The 22,375-nt window shown below is 40.4% G+C and overlaps 1 protein-coding gene across 13 annotated transcripts in view; it reads right to left on the reverse strand.

Moving 5' to 3' along the window:
* NEK11 (NIMA related kinase 11) overlaps nucleotides 1-22,286 on the reverse strand; it is a 281,512-nt gene extending 259,226 nt beyond the window's left edge. For 10 of the 13 annotated variants that reach the window (XM_060395921.1, XM_042237186.1, XM_042237180.1 and 7 more), the window contains exons 1-2: nucleotides 22,180-22,286; nucleotides 19,145-19,416 (exon numbers count right to left, since the gene is read on the reverse strand). In XM_060395921.1, the coding sequence (XP_060251904.1) occupies nucleotides 19,145-19,365 (221 nt within the window). In that variant the 5' untranslated portion in view covers nucleotides 19,366-19,416; nucleotides 22,180-22,286. Of the gene's footprint in view, nucleotides 1-19,144; nucleotides 19,417-20,835; nucleotides 20,898-22,179 lie in introns of all 13 variants that reach the window. The other 3 variants (XM_060395917.1, XM_060395911.1, XM_042237174.1) reach the window with 1 other exon arrangement.
* Nucleotides 22,287-22,375: the final 89 nt, after the last annotated feature.

The raw sequence follows: 22,375 nt of genomic DNA on the forward strand, positions 1-22,375 counted from the left end.
GAGTATGCAGCTGGCAGCTGATGGAGGCACTATGTGAAGCTGAATGCCCGTCTAAAAACACTTGGTTCCTAACAGCAGGGAGCTATCCCCTTTGAGATCTCACTCAACCCAACACCACAGCATCATTCGTCCTGGTGTAAAATCTCTGCAGCAGAAAAGGACACACAACGAGGTAGAGGCAGTGTGAACCAGCCAGAGATGTCATAGAAGTCTCCACTGAACCTCAAAGCAGTGAAATGAGGTTAAAACCCTTCAGAGAAAAATTCAAGGGCCATCTTCCCAGCCCACAGTCATCTTTTTTCCCCTGTAACCTGGTTCCCACTTCCAGAAAAAAGGAACTGAATAACACACATTAGAAATATAAACATATGCAAAAATGTTATATCCCTCTGCTGTTAGGAAAACAAGAGCTTTAGTGACAGGTTTTGCTCCAAAATGCCTTCTGATGGTCTTTTATCTCAGCTGTTTTTGTTAGAGTCACTATTGATTACTGTTCTAATACCAAACATAATATGAACCATGGACAAGCACAGATCAGACGGATACACACCCAGCACTCCCATCGTCTTTCTACATCTTATTCTTTCCATAGCACTTAATCACATTTCACCGCATTACATGACCTGACTTATTCATCGTCTCCCTCTCTCCTCAGCTCCACCAGAATGCTCCCCCACCCGCACTGAGAACTGACTTTGCTGTGTTCACCGCTATATCCCAGGCCTAGAGCAGCACCTGACAGTGAGGAACCCACCCACTCACTCCACGCATTACTTAAGGTACACACTGCTTCCTAATCGCCACTGACTGAATGACTCTGTGGCATCAAGCATTTGTCTGATATAAACTGGGTCTCTTTATTTTTCCCTGTGGGACTCAGCGAGATAGATCCTCAAGAGAGACCTCGCTCCTCACTCGGGAACAGCGAGGCATCGTAGCCCTCCTGTCCCTGGGGTGGGATATAGTCTAGCTAGTTAATGAGGACATCAGCCCTACTCTGCTACATCAAGAGAGGCAAAGCCAGCTCAGCCTTGGAGTGAGGAGGAGGGAGGGACAGGAGGAAAGGCTGCCCAGCTGCACTTCTGGAGGGTCATCAAACTCGTCCTACACATCAGAAGACACCCATCAACCTAAGCTATAACCACTCCCTAGGCCATCCCAGCAATGCGACACCCATCAGGTAACCAGGTGCCCTTCCCTGGAAGAGCCTCTCCTCCTTGCAGCTCCTCTGGGTTTATCACCTACATCAGCGCTTCTCACCAAAATAATTAAAATGTCCTTCTGCTCAGGGCTGCAGATTCCTCAAGGGCTTTGAACATTGTCTCTTGACCAGAGATCTAAGCCCAACTGCACCCTCTGTTACACATATACACTGGCAGCTCTGAACTATGTCCCTAACCCAACTTTAAATATATTTCCCATTTCTGGGCCACTCCAGCTATAACACACTAGGAATTATAATTTATAGTAATTCTATAATTATCTTGTGAGCAATACAGTCACACTGCATCACATGTTTGCATTTTGAATTTTTTTGTGTTTAAACTAAAAATATATCCCATTTTTGCTACCCTGCTTTATAAGGTTTCAAAGACTAGAAGTGGTCCAGAGCTCTCTTAACCTTTAAGAGACCCTGACCCCTTCCAACCCCTGGCCCATCTGATAGAGCTATTTGCATTCAAATCCTATTTTCAGCCCAATGGAAGCTCCTGGAGGACAGTGGCCACAGCCCTCAGCTGGATGCTCGTTAGATGAAGCTGCTCTTGGCCATGCTCAAGGACAGTAGAGTGAAGTTTAGTCAAATGTATGGCTTTTTCTTTCAATATAGACTGAAACTAGGAAATGTCCATCTAATACAGGATGGCAAGAAAAAACAAACCTATTTCAGATCAGTTAAAATAGTCTGTGAAGATAAGAGGTTTTCTTTCAGCTTACTTTTCCTTTCCTAGAGAGAAATTAAAAGTACATTAATGATCTATTTTTAGCCTCTTATTCATTTACCAGTGAAGTTAAAATAATGAGTAGACTATAACCAAGCGAAGATGGCGTGAGGACTTGAGTTAACCCTACAGGTAGAGATGCTGCCCTGTCAGTAGCGGGTCTGCATGTCACTTTACCGCCACCTGCTGGTCATGACGGTCAGCGTCATGAAACAGCGTCATTAAAACCGTGACTTTCATTCCTATTCCTCTTTCTGAATCTCTTGTGAACTTAGATACCACAGATCCCTGTGACCAACAGCTTCCACTTGGTACCACAGTGTTCAACATGGGTAGTAACTCCTGAGATGTCTCCTCAGAACACCAGCGCTAGTCAGAGAGGCTGGGGAAGGGAGTCCAGTGGCTGAACACTCGGTAAAAGCTCTGGAACGGTCACAGCGTAGCCAGCAGATTTCAGGCTCTGAAGAGTTCCTTAGCAAACTGTCTTAACTCTGTGGAATCCAACGTTTTCCAAACTCATTTAATCATGTAACCACTTTTGACACAGAACACCTATCCACATTTTCAGGTACTCTAAAGGCTGAGCTAGTTCCCAAAAATCACAGCTGTAAATGTTTCATCGAATGCTTGCCTACGCCACAAACTAGACAATTTCACGACACGATTTTCGTTTATAAATGACTTGCCACCAGATTTACACTCTTTCTTACATCACCTCCAAGAAACACAGGATGGCAAAGTAATATTGTTGTCACTATCACGTCACAGCCAAGTTATTTCAAAAAGTGAAAAAATCATCTTACCATGAGACCTCTATAAGAAGTTTCCAGCAGTGCTTCTCAAACTTCTCCAGCAAAATACCTCTAGTAGCAAAGAAGGAAAAACTTATACCCTGGAACAGAACTGCCAAAAGCAGAACATGTCTGAAATCTCATGCTTTACTTTAAAAATTCATGTAAGAAACAGACGTGTTTGTGAAAAGATAAATGTTCAGGGTTATTCATTCCAACAGTGTTTTTAATACCAAAAGATTAAGAACAACCCAAATGTATAGCAACAGGAAAGTAGCTAAATTATACTGCAGTCATATAGTGGAATGTAATAACTATATAGTTGTTAAAGAATGGAAACATTCTCTATATGTTGCTGTTGTTTAGTCAAGTTGTGTTCAGCCTTTCAGGACCCCATGGACTGCAGCACACCAGGTTCTCTGTCCCTCAATATCTCCTGCAGTTTGCGCAAGTTCATGTCCACTGAATCAGTGATTCCATCCATTCTCTATATACTGACATGCAAAGCTCTCCCAGATATCTTGGCATATGAGAAAAAAGCATGAAACAGAAGTGTATAATATGCTAGTTTTTATCAGAAGAGGACAAAAATAAGAATCTGTATCCCAAATATGCCTGTAGATGCACAAAGCATCTCCGGAAGGATCCACAGGAAACAAACCCAGTATATCTCGGGGAAGAGAATGGGAACTCAGAAAAAGGGGGACAAGGATGAGAGGAGACTTTTCACAGCACAGCCTTTTATATTTTTTGAGCCATATAAATGTATAATTTATTAAAATTATATTAAAATTTCAAAATTATGCAAATTTTATTCTACTCCATGACATAGTCATATTTGCCCTAAATTTTTAAAAATTACACATGTATTTTCACAACTGTAAAATGAAATCCATATTTAAAATCCTGCTTCGTGGGTCATCTGGGACATCATATGTATGGTTCAGTGTGAAAAGTATGGGTTCAGGCCATTTAAATCTTGCTTAGATATTTAGCCTTCATTTCATTTGGAAAACCAGTATCAGCACACAAAAAATCTGAGAATGCTACTAAAAAATGCTTTCTCAACAGTTTGGGATTTTTATCTATAGGCTGGGGTTTTTAATCAGGGAAAGATTAACCCCAGCATCTTAGAAATCTTATGCTCAAAATCAATACCTATCTACCCTTGGTAATTAAGAAAGGGCCACCACACTGAGATGGCTCCCAGAACGCGAAGCTCACAGACTTCTGCCCATTCATCAACGCTAGTGAACCCAGCAGCAGACCTCTGCTTCACAGCGAAAGTAACTGAACTTCAAACTCTTCAACTATTTTCTACACGAATTTAAAAGACTGGTGATTATTTTTTAAATTAATCAGTCTGGCTTAAGTCAAACAATTTCCTATTTCCTTAATAGAAAAAAATAATTAGGTTTCTTTTGGTTATACTTCCACACTTTTATTAGAATGCTTTTTATACCTTATATGTGAAAAAATATAGCATTTCTTTTTTATATAAAAGATATGGGCTAAAAAATAAAATACAACTCAGATATAACTGATGGAACAAGCAAATGCAGCATGACTAATGTCAATAAAAGGTACTATACGTACCTAGTGCATTTTGTCCCAGAAAAGATATTCTAAGGACAAGTTTTGCATCATTGTTTGCCTCCCAGGGGTGGTTTAATAAACCAACAGGCTATAAATGTCTTCTAAATTCTCCCAAACTGAAATTTTATTTCTAGGTGTAAATAAGGCCAGAATTAAAAGGACAAACAGCGTGAAGAGATGAAGCAGTGCAGCATGACCAGCAGGGAGTCATCTGCTGCTTTCATCCTCTCTGGTTCCATTTCAGAAGGCTGTTCTCTCTGGGATCCCTTCAGACAAACAGGCAGTGGGGACCATGAGGACTTAAAACTCTACTGCAATCTCCTGATGATCTGTTGGATATTCATGAGGGGCAGAATGACTCCACCTTTAGGTTTTATATCAGTTGTAATAATGAGTTATGAATAATTGATCTCTAGGTAGTAAATTATTCAGGCAAGCACACAGTTTCCAAGGAATCCTGGAGAGAGTCTAGCTAATGGCATGAGATGAGTCAGGCAGCTGCCGAAGGGACACCCCACATCACCCCATGCAGCGGTGGCAGGGGAGTCAGGGGTCCCAGCAGGTGCTTTTCAATGAGGGGGCCATATTACCGCCTTTTGAATTGGTATAAAGTGGAAGTTCCCCACAGGGCACTCCAGTGTCTCTCCAATATATGAAACACTGAGCCCTAACGACTTCATCCATCAGACCAGGATATTTGTTGTCAGCTGAGTACAACCTCTGCTGCTGAAACTAGCGCTGAACTGAAAAACTATGAAATCAAGAATGTACATGCGTGAATACACACACACACATACATACTTGTGTGTTTATGTGTATGTATATACGCACACACACACACATACATATCCACAGTTTTTGTGTTTATGTACATATATACAAAGACACACACACATGAAGTTTCTGTCATTGTGCAGAGAGCAAAATAATGCTAAAATAAGCTTTACCTGGAGGAAATTATCTACTGCTCTTGGTTTTCAAAACCTGTTGAATACACCTTACCCCTTCTGAGTTCAAAATTAAACCTTTTTAAAGAGAGTAAGGCTCACTTCAGGTATGTGTCAAGTCCCATCCATATCAAACACCCATTCCTAAGCAATGTTAAACTGCCTTGCATATAACATCTGTCATTGAACCATCTTATAATTTTCATTTATAAAATAATTCTGAAAATAATGGAAATTATTAATAGTTAAAGCTCAATAATCATTGTACTGAAATATCTTTCAAAAAGCACATGAAATAAAAGCAGCTGATCAACAAATAGCAAATCTGCTACTATAAAAACTGCATTGTCTGATCTTGCCTCCAAACCCACAATATCTGTACTTGAGTGAAGCCCATGAGAAGGAAGATGAAGGAGAGAGGAAATCAAGGGCTGCCAGGCTACAACTTTCCTCAAATCTCTCCTGAGGGAAGGCAGGTATAGCTACGTGATTAGGTTTCTAGAGGTTTCTCCAAACTCAAATTAATAGGGAAGTGGAAATATCCATTCAAATTAAAACGCTGAGTGCCAACTACATATAGGAATTTGAGGAAACTGACATCCAGACACATTTTAATCGAAGCTTCAATATTCCAAATTTTCTATTAGAAATTTGGAAACTTAGAACATATGTATTTAACATTCCTTCCTCATTTGTTCAATAAAGGTCCTGAAAAACAAAGCCTTTAATTTTTCTCTGACCTAAAAACAAGATTGATTGGTCTGAACTCAAAGATTAAGAAAGCAACATTAAGCTTAAGCTATCAGATTTCACAAAATTATCACTAGCAACTGCAAAATCAACCAGCTTAACCACCTCAGAGACTCCATGTACCGTGGTCCAGGGTTTGCATTTTTTAAAATTTACTTAATTGGAGGCTAATTATTTTACAATATTGTAGTGGTTTTTGCCATACATTGACATGAATCAGCCATGGGTATATATATGTCCCTCATTCTGAACGCCCCCTCCCAAACCCCTCCCCATCCCATCCCTCAGAGTCGTCCCAGTGCACCAGCCCTGATCACTCTGTCTCACGCACTGAACCTGGACTGGCGATCTATTTCACATATGGTAATATACATGTTTCAATGCTATTCTCTCAAATCATCCCACCCTCACCTTCTCCCAGAGTCCAAAAGTCTATTCTTTACATCTGAGTCTCTTTTGCTGTCTCGTATATAGGGTTATCGTTCTCATCTTTCTAAATTCCATATATACGCGTTAATAGTATTAGTATTAGTGTTTTTCTTTCTGACTTACTTCACTCTGTATAATAGGCTCGTTTCATCCACCTTATTAGAACTGACTCAAATGTGTTCAATAGCTGAGTAATATTCCATTGTGTATAGGTACCACAGCTTTCTTATCCATTCGTCTGCCAATGTCCTGGCTATTGTAAACAGTGCTGTGATGAACACTAGGGTACATGTGTCTCTTTTAGCTCTGGTTTCCTTGGTGTGTGTGCCCAGCAGTGGGATTGCTGGATTGTATGGCAGTTCTGTTTCCAGTTTTTTAAGGATTCTCCACACTGCTCTCCATAGCGGCTGTAGTGGTTTGCATTCCCACCAACAGTGTAAGAGGGTTCCCTTTTCTCCACATCCTCTCCAGCATTTACTGTTTGTAGACTTTTTGATAGCAGCCATTCTGACTGGCATGAGATGGTACCTCATTGTGCTTTGACTTGCATTTCTCTGATAATGAGTGATGTTGAGCATCTTTTCATGTGTTTGTTAGTCACTTATATATCTTCTTTGGAGAAATGTCTGTTTTGTTCTTTGGCCCATTTTTTTTATTGGGCCGTTTATTTTTCTGGTATTAAGCTACATGAGCTGCTTGTATATTTTTGAGACTAATTCTTTGTCAGTCGCTTTGTTTGCTATTACTTTCTCCCATTCTGAAAGCTGTCTTTTCACAAGGTTTGTATTTTCTAAACACAACTGTGCTTTATGCTTAGTCACTCAGTTGTGTCTGACTCTTTGTGACTCCATGGACTGTAGCCTGCCAAGCTCCTCTGTCCACGGGGATTCTCCAGGCAAGAATACTGGAGTTGGTTTCCATGCCCTCTTCCAGGGGATCTTCCAAACCCAGGTCTCCCTCAGCGCAGGCAGATTATTTACCATCTGAGCCACCAGGGAAGTCCAAGAATACTGGAGTGGGGTAGCCTATCCCTTCCCCAGGGTGTCTTCCTGACCCAGGAATAGAAGTGGGGTCTCCTGCATTGCAGGTGAACTCTTTACCAGTTGAGTTACCAGGGAAGCCCTATACACACTTATTAAGGTATAATTGGCATGTGATACACTGCACATATTTAAGGTGTATAATTTGATAAATTTTGACATCTGGATATGCCCACAAAACTATCTCCACAGTCATGACAACAAGGATGCCCATCAGCTCCAAAAACTTCCTCATGCTCAGGATTTGCTTTTTAAATAACTAAAACTTTGGGTAAACTTTTCACATGATTACTAAATAATAGCAATGCTGTCCTAATTAGTATGTCCTACATGTCAAAGGTTTCATAACTGCTAATCCATACTTACAATTATCAGGTAAAGAGGGCTATGAGAGCAGCTGAGAAATAAAAAGTGATTTTATCCCTGTTAAGACTATGGAACAGAAATTCAATTTCATAGTATTTTAAAGCAATGAATCACATAATATTAACTGCATATTTTTAAAACTACATGAAATTATACACAATTAATGTAGTACACAAGCTACTTTTAGAAATCTTTGGTGTTAACTATATCTATTTCCCATGTAAATATAAACCTACAAATCATTGGTTCTAAAAGTGAAGCTTAGGAATAACTGACCAAGAAGCTAATAGTAACAAACGGGTTGTTGTTGTTTTCTCCCTTGTTGACTTTCAAATCACACAGGTCAATCTAAGTTTACTATTTAGACATGAATGTCATGGCAACCAAACTTTTCCCCAGGAAAATCTGCTCAGGAGTAATAAAGTAAGACAAAACTAATTTTAACCTGAGAGTTTTCTGCTTTCTCATTTCGTTGACGATTAAGTTATAGATGAATATAATTTTCCAAGTTATTTAAAGGTGGATGGTATCACAACTCAAATTTTCAGCTCAAAATATTATAGAGGTGGGTACTAGCCAAAACTGCCCATACCTACTTCCAGGTCAATGCACGTGTCAAAAAAGGAAGCAGATCAGTTCAAAAGGGAAAGGACTGGGAAAACAAGATACCCTCTCAGATGATCCTCAGGACCAAGTGACAGTACAGGGAACTGCCAGCTGTGTGCCAGGCCCAGTGCTAGCTGGCTTGTTCCAACAAACACTGCTGGAAGAAAGGTTCTCTCAAGAAGGAAGTCTGCTTTAATAGAATCAAGAACAAGAAGGGCTAGTTACACTTTGTTCTGGCATCAGGAAACTATAAAGTTAGCCTGAAGAATATTGTGACATCAACCATTAAAAACCTTGGATTTGCAATCTATCAAAACTCATCTCAGTCTTTGCTGTAACACATCTTGCAGAAAAAAAAAAAATTTCCTTTATTTGTTCGGGGATGAAAACTTGAACTGCCCTACACCTATAAAGTTTTTTCTTGTATATTGTACATTCATTCTCAAAGCATTTTGTTGTATTTACTGAACGCCAAATGCTAAGTTGCTTCAGTTGCATCCGACTCTTTGCGACCCTATGGACTGTGGCCCACCAGGCTCCTCTGTCCAAGGAATTTTCCAGGCAAGAATACTGGAGTGGATTGCCATTTCCATCTCCAATTCATTGAATAAATTAGACTAAAGTCACAGTTAAAATAATAGGCTTACACAAATCTTGTGTTTTTAAAACTTGAAGTAGTCAGCAATGACAACATTAAAGAGACCAGCATATCCAAATACATTTAAAAATATTATTTATTAAAATAGCTTAGATATCCCTACCCCCATCTCATACATTTATAAAGAATAATATTCCCTATTTCCTGGGGGTATTATCCAGTGTTAGCAAAACCATTAGCTTCTCTACTCACAAATCCACCAAAGCAATACACTGGAACAACAGAGTGGTATAAGGAAAGAATTTAAATAGTCTGAAAATGTAATAAATATACTAAGGTAATTTATCTATATTCTTCTCCTGTCAACATATTTTAAATAAATCACTTTTGTTTTCTTTCAAACAACAGTAATGTAAGAAAAAAAAGGATTTTTTAAAAAGGCTTTTTGTGTGTTGTTGTCTTCCTTCTGAAAGCTTCTTGGTGGCTCCGTCTTCAAGGTAGGCTTGTTTGGCTCCTGAAGTGGAGGGTCTCCTTGCAACCTACTCATCCTAAGGTATTGTATTTATTAGTCATCCCTCATTCCTAAGTATTACATCTGAGATGAAAGCTCATGGCTTCTTTCCTGCTAATACATGCAGCCTCAGGAAGATGTGAATCACTTACCTCAGAATGTCAACTTCATTACTACAATTGGGGTAAACCAGTGTGCACCCACCTTCTCTTCTCCCTTTTCCCTTCCAGCTCCCAAACCCTAAAGCCATAAGATGGTCAGAATCTCAAAGGATCTGAATTACTGCAGACCAAGTGGCAAAGCTCAAAGTGAGGTCTAAGTTCAGACTTACCCCGTCCAGATTTACCTAGAAGGAGCCTACACACAATATGTTCCAGAACATGAACTACTTAAAAAAGAGATTTTAAGATGCACTCATATTATAAGTGGAGAAGGAAATGGCAACCCACTCCATTGTTCTTGCCTGGAGAATCCCAGGGATGCGGAAGCCTGGTAGGCTGCAGTCTATGGGATCACAGAGTCGGACACGACTGAAGTGACTTAGCAGCATATTATACTCTCTATAAAAAGACTGAAGATTTTAAGGGGAAAAGACCTGATCACTACAATAAAAAAAAACAGAAGAAAACTATATTTTCTGGCATGGAAAAGTGGAAAGAAATCATTAGTTTCCTCCATATCGCTTTTATAACTCTCCACTGCATAAACCATTGAATCCTATTAAATTAACTCAGCTCACTCAACAATCCAATTCCATCATCACAGACACCTGCTGGGGAGAACTCCTGGTCATAATATAGAAATAATAGCTTTAATAAGAGTACAGAGAACAGACTCAAAGCAAGACTCATTAAATCTATTGATGCTTTTATTTAGAATGACTCAAAACTGAAAGTAAAGATATGTTCAAATAATTAAGTAAATCGACAGAAAATCCATAAATAGGTGCTAGTAGGTGCAATATATAAACAGTAGCTTTGTTGAAAGCTGCTGCTGCTGCTGCTGCTAAGTCGCTTCAGTCGTGTCCGACTCTGTCCCTGGGATTCTCCAGGCAAGAACACTGGAGTGGGTTGCTATTTCCTTCTCCAATGCAAGAAAGTGAAAAGTGAAAGTGAAGTCTCTCAGTTGTGTCCGACTCTTCACGACCCCACGGACTGCAGCCTACCAGGCTCCTCTGTCCATGGGATTTTCCAGGCAAGAGTCCTGGAGTGGGATGCTATCTGCTATTAAATAGCAGAAATTACTGTCATTGATCGCAGACAGTAAAGCGTCTGTCTACGATGTGGGAGACTCGGGTTCGATCCCTGGGTTGGGAAGATTCCTTGGAGAAGGAAATGGCAATCCACTCCAGTACTATTGCCTAGAAAATCCCATGGACAGAGGACCCTGGTAGGCTACAGTCCATGGGGTCGCAAAGAGTCAGACACGACTGAGCGACTTCACGTTGAGTCACTGAAAGCTGTTTCAAATATTATAAAATCTACACATTCTGATAAAGAACTATTACTCATTTTTAATTATTTTTGACACTGGCAGGTTACTAAAATCAATTTATTAATTCTCTAAGAGGAAATAATGTCCTTTTCCATAAACAGTGAAAACATATACACAGAAAAGGAGGCTTTTTAGTTCATTCCTTATAATAAGAAAACTGATTTCTCCATGTCTCAATGTGTTGGAAACAAACCTGAAAATGGATGAAGTCCTTTTTTTCTAATTACACTGAGCATCTCAGCAAAAGTGGCTATAATCCACTGAAGGTGAAAGTGAACGTCGCTCAGTCATGTCTGACTCTTTGCAACCCCATGGACTGTATAATCCATGGAATTCTCTAGGCCAGAATAGCGGAGTGGGTAGCCCTTCCCTTCTCCAGGGGATCTTCCCAACCCAGGGATCGAACCCAGGTCTCCTGCATTGCAGGCGATTCTTTACCAGCTGAGCCACAAGGGAAGCCCAAGAATAGTGGAGTGGGTAGCCTATCCCTTCTCCAGTGGATCTTCCCGACCCAGGAATCAAACCGGGGCCTCCTACATTGCAGGTGGATTCTTTACCAGCTGAACTGGCTCAAATATTCTTCAACTAAAGCACAGAATGCCCATCACTTATCAGTGACTGAAGCTTGGTTATTCATTAGTGTCCCAGACTTATACCACCGACAGAAAGGATACACTGAAATAGTTATTATATAATATCTCTGAGCATACAAAAAGGGACAACAGTTTTTCACTTCCACTTCAAAGAGAGTACCAGAATCTGGTCACCAGATTTGTTCAATGAATATCACGTTTCTTTTATTTATTATGAAGATCTTTTCAAGCTTGCACATGGTACAAAATTCCAAATGTACCAAAATGGTTCAGTGGAAAGTGAGTCTCCTTCACTCCTTGTCCTCAATCTTTGAGGCAACTACCATGACCAATGCCATGTTTCCTTGAAGACTGAATAAATGTCTGTCAGTGGATACAGTAAACACCACAAGTTGGATGGCAGGATTACACATCATTTTCCTGCTTTATGCACACATGTATTTTTGTAAAATGTATGCATGTTACCTTCAATACTGGAAAAGAAGGTAGCCAAGGGTCAACTGTAAGTACATGCCTCTGGAGTGTTCAGGAAACATACACTGGCTCTGAGGGTTCCCAGGAAAATAGTCGCTGGGAACAATGTTCCCTATTATGAAGAAGAGATCCTTCATCTGATTAAATCAAATAACTGTCTAATTCTTCCACCTATTTCATTTTAGTTATACTTTCACTTCTGATTAGACATTCCGCTTCTCCAGACTCACCCCAGAAAATAGTGGGGAGGTACATGAAAGGAGATGCTTATTCATTCTAAGCCTAGAATTAAGAAGTTGCATCATGATTTATAGAGTCATCTTATCTGAATTTGTTCCTCACCTAGGCTGATCATCTCTAGGTGTATTGAGATGAAAGCAAGGAATGGATCTTACTGTGATGGCTTTAGCATGGTTCTGTCCTTCAAAAGCCCTGACCCCCTTGGCCCTACCCCTGTCGGTGGTTACAATTCAACGAAACACTTTGGAACTGGGCTATAGACCTGAGATATTCTCAGGAGGGACTGGGCTAAGGACGGCCATTTTTTTAGCTTTACAATAAAGGACCTGGACTGTTCTGGGTTTCTTTTTATTGCCTCTTTATAACTTTTCACCTCCTTTATTCTCAAGGTCTAAGACCACTCTGCTCTTGCTGTGAATATGACTAATTCTATCAGCAGCCCCCTGCCTCCATCTCTCCTATATTGTTTCCATGGCTGGGAGGGAAATCTGCTTGTTAAGGCTTTTAAAAATCGACTCTAATACAGGCCCCAGAGCTTTCCTGTGAGGCAAGGTCCTGGGCCTCACTGTGTGGGCTTGGGGACATTTCTCCAAGGATTTGGTGGCCTTTCCTATTTAGGATCCTCATCTCATACTAAACAGACTTGATACTGGGGAAAAAATGTCCTGTGGAGAGAAAAGGCATTTCCATGTTAACCATGTTGAGCATATTCAGGCAAAGACCAAAGTGTAGGTGCACAGCTACGGAGGGAAATATTTAGATATTTTCATGGATAGAACCAAAGGGCGAGAGAATGAAAGCTCTGAGATAAAGCACAGAAACTAGCAAAATAATGACCTCACGTAGCTAAGAGGAAGCTGGGCAGTGGCCATTCCCACATCTCCAAGAGCAACCTGCCACGCAAAGGCTGAATAACTGCACTGGCTGCTGGTTGTTTCATGTCTCTTCTAGAAAGGAAGTTCCTAAGAGCCAAAGCTTGTATCCTATTGCTTCAGTTTCATTCCTGGTTCTTGGTCTAAACCAAAGATTTATTACATAAATTGTATTACATGCTTGAGTTGACAAACTAAAAGACTAGAGCAGAAAATCAACTCCACATAATAATGTCACTGAATCTTAAATGTGATAAAAGTTTTTTTTAAAAACCAGCATTCTATGCTGATAAGATTAATGCTAAAATTCACCAACTGTGGCCCATGATTCCTATTAAATTACACATACTATTCTAAGCATCAAAGTAATGTCCTAGCTTATCAAAACCTTTGGTTTACATAATAAAAAATTGAAAGCTTAACAAAAAATATAAAATTATGTGCCAGAATTAGAATAAACTTTAGGAATATGCATTAACTTTATCACACCTTCACATTATCATTAGACCAGAGTTTCTATAATTTATTATGAAAGAGAATATTCCCAAATATTGTTTTATGAATTTCATGACACAGAGCATAATAAAGTAAAATCCCCTATCTCATTCACTAATCATTTCAAGCTTAATTTTATTCTACTTTGATAACTAAAAAAGAATGCCAGATATTTCTATGCCCAAAAAAACCCCCTCTCTCCAAACATTTATTAATCAAGTATAATGCCCATAGTCTTTTAAAAAATTTCACAGTAAATGCAGAAAGTCAATAAAAATGTAAAGGAATGTGATATTTACATTGTAATTCAAATTCATAAATTCATAGTATATGAATAATATAGATGGTAGCGTGATGCCCTCAAGAGGCACAGTAACAAATTGCAACTGTCTAAGAAAGTTCTTTAATTAAATCTAAAGTGCATATTTCCTGGACCTAGAGTTCATAGGAACTGTTAACAGTGACCTACAGACCAGCTGAGGCTCATGGACTGTCAAGTAACTCCTTTAATACAGGTACCAAGGCAGTAGTCTGGCATTTGAAGGTACTATGCATATATGTGTGCATGCATGCTGACGCTAAGTCGTGTCTGACTCTTCGTGACCCTATGGACTGCAGCCTATCAGGCTCCACTGTCCATGGGATTTTCCAGGCAAGAATACTGGAGAAGTTGCCATCTTCTCCTCCAGGGGATCTTCCTGACCCAGGGATCAAACCAATTTCTCCTGCATTGGAGGCAGATTCTTTACTGAGACACCTGTGAATCCAGAGATACCACACCTTCTCCTTATCATCTCAAAAAGTTAGGAGTGTATCTGAAAACATGAAGAAAGTCAGATCAACTTTGATCTGTTAAGGGAACAGCATTCATAACATTACAGAAATCTTTTTAGGAGGTATTTTCTACCCATCTCTAAACCAATTTCCTATGTTTATGGCCTAGCACGTAAAGCAGAATAAAAAACATAAACTAATGAAACTGCCTGGAGAATGGGCGGTGCTTATTAATGTGGTTTGATCACAAACCAAAGGTACAACTGTCAACACTCCCGGGAAAGGATGCTAAAAATATGGGCTTAGTCTCCTGCCTCTATGTGTGCATTAAAAACAACAATCAATGGTGAGCTGCTGCCCTACACAGCTAAAACGTCAGCATTCTGAGGACCAGTTTCTTTCAGACAGCCATGGAGACAGGAAAGAATAGATGACAACAGAAGCATTATGACCTCAAGAAAGATTCTAGAAGTTTCTAAGATTACATACCTAATATCAAATAGCTTTGCTTGGAGACTTTTCTCTCTTAAAAGTGGAATGCAAGGGCTTCCCTGATGGTCCAGTGGTTAAGAATCCACCTGCCAATGCAGGGGACATGGGTTTGATCCTAGTCCAGGAATATGCCACGTGCTGAGGAGCAACTAAAGCTTGTGTGCCACAACTAGTGAGCCCACACTCTAGAGCTGGCAAGCCGCAACTACTGAGGCCTGTGTGCCTAGAGCCAGTGCTCCACAAGAGAAGTGACCACAATGAGAGATCAATGCACTGCAACAAAGAATAGCCTCTGTTCACCACAACTAGAAAAAGGCTGCTGTAGCAATGAAGACCAAAGCTCAGCAACAAAGACACAGCCAAAGAGAAACAGAGAAAGAAAGAAAGAAAGAGAGGAATGCAAAAGAAAAGCTTCTACTTAGAGTTCCAAGTGCAGTTGAGCTTCCCTGGTGGCTCAGATGGTAAAGAATCTGCCTGAAATGCAGGACACCAGGTTTGATCCCTGGGTCAGGAAAATTCCTGGAGAAGGAAATGGCAACTCACTCCAGTATTCTTGCCTGGCAAATCCCAGGACAGAGGAGACTGGTGGGCTACAGTCTATGGGGTCGCAAAGAGTTGGACACGACTAAGTGACTAACACTTTTTTTTCACTTCCAGTTGCAGTTACCAGGTGGTGTCTAAGAAAACTGAAACTCAGATTAGGATCCTGTATAATCTTAAATCTCGGTTAAGAACAAGACTGGCTTTACTCACTGATATGTTCACCTTCAAGACCTGTGGTCTTAACCATGACACTACACTGCCTTTCTTTGAGCATTCTAAGATTCCATGAGCAGCCATATTCACAATCCTGCATGATTTCAGCAGCTCTAAAGTCAAACGTCTACATAAGCAGGCAAGTAGTGGAAAGTGTAAGAGACAGTAAGAAGGGGCAAGAATGCAGCTAATTGGAGAGGACTCTAGGATCTGCCTAAAGAAGGCCACTGCCTGCAGCTTCAGTCTGCACTGGCTACACAGGCAGCAGCATTAGCAAATATGATCAAATCTTCTAATTTTTTTTTAAGAGAAGATGAAAAGCTCAACTTTAGAGAGTTGTTAGGAGAGCTGCCCATTTTTAAATATTGGCAGCTAATTTAGATTTTAAAAGAAACAACTCTGCAGCCAAACCAAACATATCTAAAGTGATTATGACCAGTATATAATATGTTGTAGAGATTCTGATGATGAATGATTCCTCTCTGAGAGATTCTAGACTAGACCTTTCCTATTAAATGATTTGTCAGTTATCCTCACTGTTGAATTCATTCTACACATCCAGGCTTTCCTCAGCTCAAGTCATAATTCTTAAGTTCAGATACTACAAAGGTCACTAACAAGTCAGTTCCCACCCAATCATCCCCAGCCCCCTCTTCTCTCCCAATCTCCTCTCCACTTCCCTACACACTTACACACATACACAGACCCATTATCACCCATTATCTCAAGTTTGAAATTTCAAGTTTAGTCTTCATACAACTTTTTAGGCCTCCTGTTAACTCTAAAATTCTTCACATTTCTCATTAGTTGAAGAAACCAAAATTGTATACATTCTTTACTCTGTGAATTTTGTAACTCTTGGGTCAGATTTAGGTCTACTCTTAATGTCTCCATAAAGAGTCTCTAGTAATTTTCATAAACTTATCATCTTGTTCTAAATGTCTTGGGTATTTCTAGTATTTAAGGTAAAAAATTATTTTTTTGAGTCCTAAAGCATGTTCTAAGGACACCAGAAAAGTGCCAGCACTGTTCCCATTCTTCACATAGGAGTTCATCAAAAATTAAGTCTAGATGCTTGTTTTTAAAAATTCTGGACATAGAGACCATTTAAAAGGTTGATTTTTTAAAAAATAAAATAGTAGTATCAGTGCAACAATTACTTTTATAGCTTTTATGGCATATTAAGAAGTAGAAAGAAGTTTATCACACTGATTTTAAGCCAATGGGCAAAAGCTGGAAGAATTCAGAGTAGCATCAAAACCTCTAAGATAGAGTAGATTACGGGATGGAAATTTGTTCTTCTCAAGTTAAGGGCTAATTTCTCAGATCACTTTTCCTTCTCCTTTCTTTTCCTCCTGCGTTTCTGATGTACACATTTATTTTCAGTTCCAACTAAGTTATCACTGCAGCAAATTCAAACAACTTTAAACTAAAAATGAAGATTCATCTTTATTTGTAAGAGATGTACTGTCCAACAGCATTAACAGGTTTTCTCTACCATGGAAGTTTATAGGCTTCAATTAAAATCAAAAGGAAAAAAGTAACATGTGCATCATAAATACAAGATAACTTGAGATGGGAACCTCTGTTTGGTTTAAATGTCTACTTTGAGGGCTGTATGACTACAGACTTTGAACAACTCCTCCATGGAAAAAAGCCAAAAAGAGTCAGTGTTATATTTCCTTCACTTGTAGTTCAGCTGGTAAAGAATCCACCTGCAATGTGGGAGACCTGGGTTCTATCCCTGGGTTGGGAAGACTCCCTTAAGAAGAGAAAGGCTACCCACTCCATATTCTGGCCTGGAGAATTCCATGGACTAGTCCATGGGGTCGCAAAGAGTTGGACACAACTGAGTGACTTTCACTCACTCTCAGTACACTCTATTTACCTCAAATGTGAATTACCATCCATTTGCATTTCATAACATTTCTACATTTTCTTCAGGATTGACTAGCTTGATCTCCTTGCTGTCCAAAAGACTCTCAAGAGTCTTCTCCAGCATCATAGTTGGAAAGCATCAATTCCTCAGTACTCAGCCTTCTCAGCCTTCTAAAAATGCAGTCTTTATAAACAATTTTTATTTTCTCATTCAAATCTCAATCAAGCTAAGCAGAAGCAAGGCTGTTACTGAGACTTTGGTATGCATAAAAATCTTACTTTCATATAATCTACCCCATACCAGACCACTTGACCTGTCTCTTGAGAAATCTGTATGCAGGTCAGAAAGCAACAGTTAGAACTGGACATGGAACAACAGACTGGTTCCAAATAGGAAAAGGAGTACATCAAGGCTGTGTATTGTCACCCTGCTTATTTAACTTCTATGCAGAGTACATCATGAGAAATGTTAGGCTGGATTGAAGCACAGCTGGAATCAAGATTGCTGGGAGAAATAGCAGTAACCTCAGATATGCAGATGACACCACCCTTATGGCAGAAAGTGGAGAAGAACTAAAGAGCCTCTTGATGAAAGTGAAAGAGGAGAGTGAAAAAGTTGGCTTAAAGTTCAACATTCAGAAAATGAAGATCATGGCATCTGGTCCCATCATTTCATGGCCAATAGAGGGGGAAACAGTGGAAACAGTGGCTGACTTTATTTGGGGGGGCTCCAAAATCACTGCAGATGGTGACTGTAGCCATGAAATTAAAAGACGCTTACTCCTTGGAAGGAAAGTTATGACCAACCTAGACAGCATGTTAAAAAGCAGAGACATTACTTTGCCAACAAATGTCCATCTAGTCAAGGCTATGGTTTTTCCAGTAGTCATGTATGGATATGAGAGCTGGACTATAAAGAAAGCTGAGCGCCGAAGAATTGTTGCTTTTTAACTGTGGTGTTGAAGACACATCAGAGTCCCTTGAACTGCAAGGAGATCCAACCAGTCCATCCTAAAGGAGGTCGGTCTTAAGTGTTCACTGGAAGGACTGATGTTGAAGCTGAAACTGCAATACTTTGGCCACCTGATGCAAAGAACTGACTCCTTGGAAAAGACCCTGATGCTGGGAAAGATTGAAGGCAGGAGGAGAACAGGACGACAGAGGATGAGATGGTTGGATGGCATCACCGACTCAGTGGACATGAGTTTCAGTAAACTCCAGTAGTCGGTGAGGGACAGGGAAACCTGGCGTGCTGTGGTCCATGGGGTCGCAATGAGTCAGACACGACTGAGTGACTGAACTGAACTGAACTGAACCCCATTATATTATATTCATCAGCTGAAATGCCTTTAACAATCTCCTCTGAAGACACCATTCAAGGAGCTTTTCTATCTCTTACTAACTTCTTATTTTAATGCAAAGAGCAAAGTAAACAGTACTTCATAAGAGCTGCACACACACAGCAGACAACTCAAGGTTTGCATGAAATATTTTTTACTTACAATTCTTCTCCTTGTTTGGCTTTCTTGTCTGACACCAGATAGACGGTTCCAAAACTTCCGCTGCCAAGTTTCTGTTGAAGCATGTATCTTCTCGCAATCAAGGACTTTGGACATGTGGAAACAGCTATTGATCCACTCACACACTTAGCAGCCTCTTGGAATTTCAGCATTGCTCCAAACGAGAGAACTGTTTGTTTGCTTATAGAAACTCCAAGTCTCATTCAAGTCTCCTAGGAGATGGTCAAATGCATCCAAGTAGTACTGGTCAATGCCTTAAAAAGGAAAGATCCAGAGGTCAGATCTAACAGGTGCTGAACTATTCCTAACAAAAAATGTAAGTGACAGTGATACTGACTCCTTGATTAGTGGATTGAATGACCCAATGTTGGTTAACTACTTGAGAAAATGTTAAAAGGTAGAGATACTGCAGATTCCAATATAAGGCAGTCTTTCACATAAACAGAGCCTTCCCTCAGATAGCTAAATTTGACAAAACTGAGTAACAGTCAAATTTCCCCAAAGTTCTGAGATGTATATATGTTTTACAATCAACAATCTGTTTAAGATTTTATACTCCCTGCCTACTTTTCAAAAAACATCCAAATAAAAGAACTTTATAATTCCCTAAAATATACACATCTCCATCAAGTTTTATGTAATTCTTCCCACCTTATGTCTATTTTTTTTAATAGGTGCCATTTTTTAAGACTTTATTGTATTTGTTACAATATTACTTCTGTTTATGTTTTCAGTTTGTTGGCACAAGGCATGCGGGATCTTAGCTACTACAGCAAGGATCAAACCTCCACCCCCCTGCGTTGGAAGAAGGTTTAACCACTGGACCACCTGGGAAGTCCCTTATGTCTATTTTGACTAACAAATGGTGCTGCTGCTGCCACTAAGTCACTTCAGTCGTGTCCAACTCTGTGCGACCCAAGAGACGGCAGCCTACCAGGCTCCCCCATCCCTGGGATTCTCCAGGCAAGAACACTAGAGTGGGTTGCTATTTCCTTCTCCAATGCATGAAAGTGAAAAGTGAAAGTAAAGTCACTCAGTCACGTCTGACTCTTAGCAACCCCATGGACTGCAGCCTACCAGGCTCTTCCATCCATGGCATTTTCCAGGAAAGAGTACTGGAGTGGGTTCCCATTGCATTCTCCAAACAAATGGTGAGTTAGGATTAAACCAGAAATTAGCATGACGCTGGTTTGATTTTATTTTTTCCGGTAGATTTTAAACCAGGATATTTGTTTTTAATAGATGTAAAGAGGGATATGGATTTGAAATGAATTTTTTTCCATCCCAAGCAAATTCTGATCCAGTTTCTGAAGTTTTTTTAATTATACACACTGTGTATAGAATAATCTCCCTGGATTGAAACCAAGAAGTTTCACAAACGCAGTTCAAATCTAAAATTGTATTTTTATTAGCTGAATATAAATTTTCAAGAAACTATATATGCATAGCAGACTTATGAAAAGCAGGACTGTTTCATATGAGTATGTGCATGGTAAAATCACTTTTATTTCATCAAAATGAAAAATGTTTTGCTAATAACTATGAAAACTGAGTTTCATTTTAAATTGCTAAGAATGCATGATTTTAACTTGAATACTGGGCCTTGGAGTCAGATCAATTCCAAAGCTATAAAACAAAAACCTATTGTGCATAATGAGAAAACAAAATGTTACCTGTGTAGTCTGAGGTGTATGGCCAATGGGCTTCATCATGGTGGTGGCCAATTACAAACATCCTTGGAATCCAACATAAACAAGGAAATGTGTATTTACACCACTTCCTTTCATGAAATAATGTATTAATCAGTTAAGTTTTTCCTAATGCCGGTGAGAAGGAAAACTAGTAACCAGCGAAGGATGAAAAGAAGGCAGGAAGCAAAGAAGGGAGAGACGGAGGGAAGGAGGAGGCAAATCACCTTAGTGGCTAGGTGATCATGACAACGGCTAAAACACACTGGACTGGAACTTCAGAGCTGGGGCCCAGACCTGGATATCCCTATACTACATGGGATTATCAAGATCACAGAAAATATCAGTGAAATCTACTGATGAAAAAACAACTGGAGAACAGGACTCCCAATGTATCTTTGCTTCTGATTCCATAAAAGTGATGCTTTCTGGCCAAATGAAGCTTTTTTAAAGTGCATGGACTCATAACCTTTCCAACTGAAAAGACCCTTTCAGTAATCCTCCTTATTGGAGAGATGAGATAAAGGTCCCGGCCTAGGGAAGGTCAGAATAGTTCTGAGGAAGTCCAATTTCCCAGGAGCTCTCATTTATAACTGAGCACTTAAGCACAGCAGTGTCTAAGCAATGCGGCCAGCGCTACAGAGGACTCCAGACTAAGCTCCCTCCAGCCCAGCCTCTCAGTCACAATCCGCCGCCCCCTCCCCAGTCCCACGTTGGGCCGCTGGTTTCATCAGCCTCCTCTGTGCGACTGCACAGCCACCTGAGAACTGGTCAGTGTCCCCTTGCCCCCACCTTACAGAGGCTATGAAGGAACCTGAGCGCAAGGAGCACACCTTCTTTCTGTGTCCTCGGCGACTGGCACAGAGTAGGTGTTCAGTAAACTCTGTCAGAGCAGCTAAATGTCCAGCAGCTGCTACCCAAAGTGTGTTTGGCGGGATACAAGAGATAAGAATCTGAAAGCTGCACATTGACTCTTAGGGATGGAACTGTGTGGCTGGCAGTTATATCAATCTCGGCTCAGTAACAACAATGGAGAAGCAGCAGATCTGACACCAGATTCGGCTGAAGTAGGACTCTAATCTTAAGGGAAACTTTAACCCTAAGGTCAAACGAATAATTCTTTGCCGTAAATTTTTTAAATTTACATTTTCGCAAAGCAGCTTAACACAAACGGAGGAGGCACGAGCCACACATCCTCTCAGGCCTGGAGCAGTTCCAGAAGGTCTAGAGCCAAGAGAAGCGAGGAGGCGCGGATTCGGAGTCCCGGAGAGGCGGCCTCGAAACCATCACATTCCCGGAAAGCCCGCGCCCTAAGAAGTCTCCCCGTACCTTTCCGGGTGGAGGGCGAGGGTGCGTCGCGCACTCCCAGGGTCCCTCCGGTAACCCGGAGTCCGGAGGTGCCGCCTCACACCTCGATTGCCAAGCCGGGCGAGCTTGGAGACCCAGGCTGCGGGGGCCGTTGTCAAGGAGACAGCGCGGGCCGTACCAGGAAGTCGGGCGCGGCTGCTGGAGCCGTTGCCAGGAA

The sequence above is a fragment of the Ovis aries genome, chromosome 1, assembly GCF_016772045.2.
Source record: "Ovis aries strain OAR_USU_Benz2616 breed Rambouillet chromosome 1, ARS-UI_Ramb_v3.0, whole genome shotgun sequence".
In the NCBI taxonomy this organism is placed as follows: Eukaryota; Metazoa; Chordata; class Mammalia; order Artiodactyla; family Bovidae; genus Ovis; species Ovis aries.